The following is a 6098-nucleotide window of genomic DNA, read 5'->3' as shown; positions in this document are numbered from 1 at the left end:
ATAACAATAGAAGTTATTCATGTTGTGACAGAAATTAATTAGTATTCTCTAAACTTCGATAGATACATTGAGTACACATTATTCATGTTATATGTAATTAAGCTACTAAGTCACCATTCAGTGCATGGACCATCTAAACCAGGGACCATGGAGATGGGACCAATGGGTGCAACTGAATTTTAACAAAACATCAGAGGTGTATTGATCATTATACTTAATATTTTTAAATTAAAATATTCGTACAATTTCCTCATTGTTGTTATTCATTTGATTTCTTCAAAATTTATTAATTAAAACTTACACATCAAGATCATTTTTATGTGTCCCGGTGTTTCGTTATAATGGTATGTATTTCATCTGTCCCGTAAAAATAAAAATTTTAGGGATGACACAGTTTTTACTGTGAAATTTGTAAATTAGGAAAAACGTAAATAGAAAAAGTAATTAAGCTCACCTTATAAGAAAAAAAAAAGACCTTTCAAAAATATAAAGAGGGTTATTTTTTTGGGATGAACCAAGAAAGAAAAGGAAGAAGACTATTTTAAGAGATGGATGGAGTATATATATTTATGTAATTAATATTTGAGATGTGATTTTTAAATTATTCATTCAGAAAAGAAAAAATGCTATCTTCTATTAAGTATCAAATGGTATACTGTATAATCTATTGTGGACAAGGGAATAATTAATGTCAAATGCCGAAGCCTAGAATTTGAATTCACCATGACCCAACCTTTAAATTTCTATCTAGTTTGCTAATAGAAAAAAGGTAGTACCATCGTTTATAATTATATTGGTTCAAATTTTTGGTTGCACCATTTTTAATAAATGCTTCATGTCGTGGAGAGGCTTCATTTCAATTTCATGTATTGATATTTTTTTATTGTTGTGTTGATTACAAGAAAAAGATTATGACTGCATTATTAACATTAGCTTGTAGATTCAAGTCACTTATTGCATTTTATTAATATATTATCCACCCCAACAAATATTTATGTCTCCATCACTTGAGTATTGTAATTTTCAAATCCGAAGCGAACAAGGCCGTTTGTCACTATATATAGTATCACGATGATTAATTAGTGAAACTCAATATAATTACAAAAAAAAAATTGAAAATGTGGAGACTGATACTCTCTAAAGGTGATGATGATCCATGGCTCACAAGCTTCAACAATCACACCGGAAGACAGTTTTGGGAATTCGACCCGACCCCCGGGGCAGAAGAAGAGCAACTGCTCATTGACAAGGCTCGTAGCGACTTTGTCAGAAGTCGCTACGAGGTCAGACATAGTTCTGATCTCCTAATGCGCATTCAGGTCTTTTATTTAATTTTTTTTGAAATGCACATATGAGATGAAGGATGTTGAGATATTGATAATTTATTCATGATTATAATAGTTTGCAAAGAAGAACATTTGTGATGTGGATCCAGCGAAAGTAAGAGGCGGAGAAGAAGTGAGTGAGGAACGAGTGGTGGTAGCGTTGCGAGGGGCGCTGAGATTCTACGCCACTCTTCAAGCCGAGGATGGACATTGGCCCGGCGATTATGCCGGCCCTTTGTTTCTCCTCCCATTCTTGGTACAAATTCTCTGTCTTCTTCTTTTCTAATTAAAAAATATACATAAATTTCAAGACCGCAACACCCAAAGACCTTTGGCCTCTATGGATTAACCACTACCACTAGGACAACACACGCATAGTGTAATAATCATGCAACATAACAACGAGCTTTCTATCGAATTTTTTCGCAGATTATATCATTGTTTGTAATGGGCGCTTTAAACACCATCCTTCCGGCTGAACACCGGAAAGAGATACGCCGGTACATCTATAACCATCAGGTTAGAATATTAGTGACCTGTACTTTGAGTGACAGTATTGATTGCTTGTATAGATATATTAAAAAAAGTTTTTAAGGATTAGGAAAAATTATTGGAAATGAATTACAAAATAAACTTCCCTGATACGCTCATATTTATTTTCATGATCAACTTATACTAAATAGTTCATTCAAGAATTATTTGTATATAGTAAATGAGTTATAAAATACTTTTCACGGTGACAAGTCTATATAATTGGGATGTCCAAAACTCGAAAAAAATACCTATATAATTAGTTTGGAGGGCATATATATAATTCATTGTGTATGATTTGGTTCAATACAAGTGGCCTATTTTTATAAAAAAAATTTTGTTTGTGCAAACATAAAATTAGTTACTAACATAGATTTCTTATTTTAGGTGTGTAGTTCACAGGGTCCTCATATATAACTAAATTTTAGTGAAAAATCGTATAACTAAACATTGAGGTCATTTTTAGATAATGGACGATGTCCTTTAAATACGGAGTATATCATAAAATGATTGTAAAATGGACTCCATATTTTATTCCTTATGTGAACTAAAACCATAAAATAAACTGTGTTATCTAAAAATGTTTGTTACTGTATACAGTTATTTATTAATCACTACCTCCCAGTCCATATATGCTACTAATGAATTAACCTATAACATTGTTGTGTGTGTTTTAAAAAGCAAAACGCTCCTAAAAGTAGATGGTAGATTCAGTGAAGTTATTTTAGTTTATATGATATGTATATAGGTAGATATATTGAATGAATGAAAGTGAAAGTGCAGAATATTGATGGAGGATGGGGGTTGCATATAGAAGGGCAGAGTGGCATGTTTTGCACTGCCCTTAACTACGTGAGCCTGCGGCTGATGGGAGAAGGAATGGACGAGGGAGATGGCGCGATGAGCAAGGCCAGGACGTGGATTCTCGATCATGGTGGCGCTACTTACATTCCCTCATGGGGAAAGTGTTTTCTCTCTGTCCTTGGTGTGTATGAATGGGATGGGAATAACCCTATGCCTCCGGAGCTCTGGCTTCTTCCCTATTTCCTCCCAATCCATCCGGGCCGCATGTGGTGCCACTGTCGCATGGTTTATCTTCCCATGTCGTATCTATTCGCTAAGAGGTTCGTAGGGCCAATCAATGCCGTTGTTCTATCTCTCAGGAAAGAGCTTTATCCTCAGCCCTACCACCTCATTCAATGGAATTCAGCTAGATTCCAATGCTGTAAGGAGGATATATACTCCCCACATCCACTCATGCAAGACATTCTCTGGAAATGTCTCGACACGTTTGCAGAACCTCTTCTTACGCGATGGCCTCTCTCCAAGATGAGACATAGAGCACTTCGCTATGTTATGGACCACATCCAACACGAAGATGAAACCACTAATTATTTATGCATTGGTCCTGTGAATAAGGTGCTGAACATGTTGTGCCGGTGGATTGACAATCCCAATTCGTTGGCAGTGAAAAGGCACGTTTCGAGAGTGAAGGACTATCTGTGGCTGGCTGAGGATGGCATGAAGATGCAGGTGCGTGCGTGCGTATATTTATTAAGACGAATGTATTAATATATGCATGTTGTTTAAATTGGTGATGGCAGGGATACAATGGGAGTCAGTTTTGGGATTGTGTTTTGGCAGTCCAAGCAATAATCAATACCAATCTTTCTAGTGAATATGGTGTGATGCTTCGAAGGGCTCATGACTTCATCAAACGATCGCAAGTAAGTTAGACGGCCGTTGAGAATTTGTGTATATGGTGTAAGGTGATGAAAAATGTTACTATAACGAGGATAGTATGTGTGTGAATGATAGATGAGAGAGGAAAGCTTGAGTTGTTGGTACCGGCATAGGACAAAAGGCGGTTGGCCATTTTCAACCACAGACAATGGGTGGCCAGTCTCAGATTGTACAGCAGAAGGGCTCAAGACAGCCCTTCTGCTGGCGCAGGTGGGTTCGGATATAAGTGGAGAAGCGTTAGAAGCGGAGAAGCTGTACGAGGCGGTCGACCTAGTCTTATCCCTTCAGGTTATGCTTCAGCTGCTATTCAACTAATTTTGTGCACATACTGATACATACTAGACTAATCCCATCTTGCAGAATAGCAGTGGAGGCTTTGCATCGTACGAACTCACGAGATCGTACCATTGGCTAGAGATGATCAATCCAGCAGAGACGTTCGGGGACATCATTATCGACTACCAGTGAGCATTATCATAAAAATGCACACCAACTTTGAATTGAATTGAATTGTTGTAGCTTATAAATATAAATAACGAAATAGGTATGTGGAATGCACATCAGCAGCAATCCAAGGCCTGAAGGTGTTCAAGAAAATGCATCCAGGATATCGAGCAAAGGAGATTGAAAGATGCATAGACAAAGGTGTCAAGTTTATTGAGAGCATACAGTTAGGTGATGGGTCATGGTATGGAAGCTGGGGTGTGTGCTACACCTACGGAACATGGTTCGGAATAAGTGGACTGATAGCCGGCAGCAAGACCTATGACAACAGCCCATCTCTCAGAAAAGCTGTTCATTTTTTACTCTCCAAACAGCTTGCCTCTGGTGGCTGGGCTGAATCCTATCTCTCAAGCCAAAATATGGTATTGCAAATCATACTCATTTCTCATTTCTAACTAATGCTAATACTAATAATGTTGCAACTGCATTATATATATAGGTCTACACAAACATTGGCAACAACAAATCCCACATAGTTAGCACTGCATGGGCTTTGCTAGCACTTGTTGAAGCAAGCCAAGTAACTAGGGACCCGGCTCCGCTTCATCGTGCAGCTAAGGTGCTCCTTAATTCGCAAATGCCAAATGGAGATTTCCCGCAACAGGTATAAAATACTTTCTCAAGTCCATAAAAATAGTCTCATTTTGCCGTTTTAGTTCATCGCACAAAATTATTTGGCTGGAAATCTTTTCACGACACAACAGATTACAATACTACCCACTTACATTTCTCTTTGTCTCATACTTTACGGGTGTAGTTCCTAAAGTCTCTATTATTTGGAGACGGAAGGATTATATAATGTTTTATTTGGATTTATTGCTTCTTATTAATTCTACTAATATAATTATACTATGTTATAATTTTTGTTTGCAGGAAATAATCGGTGTGTTCAATAAAAACTGCATGATAAGCTACTCAGCTTACAGAAATATTTTCCCAATATGGGCACTTGGAGTTTATCTCAACAAAGTATTGCGACTATAAATGTACAAATTTTTACATCCACTCTAATAAATTGTGAATATTCATCTGCCCATAGGCATAATTTCAAATTGTGTTTTATCTATTATCAGCCACAGTTAATGTTATTTGAAATATAACTACAAACTTTATCATAAATTGATTGGATTATTAGAGTATTAATGAAAATTATTCAGCTTAAAATTAAATAAAGCGTCTCAGTCTATTAGTAGATCAAAAAAACTAATCGTGTTATATCGTTGCAATTCAAATTTAATATACAATTTGCAGATTTGGTGTATCGAACATGGAATATAAAATTATGTCGTGATTTCTATGGATTTTGCATTGATTTGGATATAGAATAATACAAATGAAAAGATATCAGACAACTACTTTAGTTAAATTTGAATTGATTTGATAAGTGATACTCTGGAGTGTTATGTTTATCTTATATACAGAATTACAGATACTAGTATTGATTGAATTGATTGGCCAAATTAAAAGGCAATGCGTCAACTTCAATTTAATATACTCTATTATGTTTATCTGATATATTTATTTAATTGATTGGCCAAAAGGCAATCTGTCAATTTCAATATTCTTTAATCCACAACCCATCCTTAAATTAATTTCTTTTTGTTAACTATGTATAAGCTTTATATCACTTTTATCTATCTTGTTGCAACTCCAACACCCACATAATTGTGGAAAATCCAGAATCTCATCCACTGGTTGTGTCATAAACATCATTCTACGTGGATACAGTGAATTTATTTGGGCTGCTTTTAGCTGCACTTGGAAATATTGACAGAGAAAGAAAAAAAATGAAACTATTGTTCGAAACTGTAATTTGCAGTCATAACGAAGAGTCATGTACCTTAGTAAAGAGTCGTGTATGCATCTATAAATACCATTGTAATCTCCACCATTTTATTCATTCAAGGGAATCATTCAATTAAATTATCATATTCAGTATTTAGTGAAATATATCTATCTATATCATGTTCCTCTCCAAATATCAGAGTACCCTAA

At 35.7% G+C, this 6098-nt stretch overlaps 1 protein-coding gene across 1 annotated transcript; it reads left to right on the top strand.

Annotated features, from left to right (window-relative positions):
- Positions 1-1103: 1103 nt before the first annotated feature.
- LOC125213073 (cycloartenol synthase-like) lies at positions 1104-5148 on the top strand. The gene is made up of 10 exons (XM_048113433.2): positions 1104-1319; positions 1402-1581; positions 1755-1844; positions 2640-3389; positions 3461-3583; positions 3675-3887; positions 3960-4063; positions 4144-4465; positions 4543-4707; positions 4977-5148. The coding sequence occupies exons 1-10, from the start codon at positions 1119-1121 to the stop codon at positions 5085-5087; spliced, it is 2259 nt and encodes a 752-aa protein (XP_047969390.2). The 5' UTR covers positions 1104-1118; the 3' UTR covers positions 5088-5148.
- Positions 5149-6098: the final 950 nt, after the last annotated feature.

Source organism: Salvia hispanica, chromosome 3 (assembly GCF_029641045.1).
Source record: "Salvia hispanica isolate PSC_SH4W2 chromosome 3, Shi_PSC_v1, whole genome shotgun sequence".
In the NCBI taxonomy this organism is placed as follows: Eukaryota; Viridiplantae; Streptophyta; class Magnoliopsida; order Lamiales; family Lamiaceae; genus Salvia; species Salvia hispanica.
The sequence above is the reverse complement of the archived record's forward strand: the minus strand, read 5'-3'. Positions and strand labels throughout refer to the sequence as shown.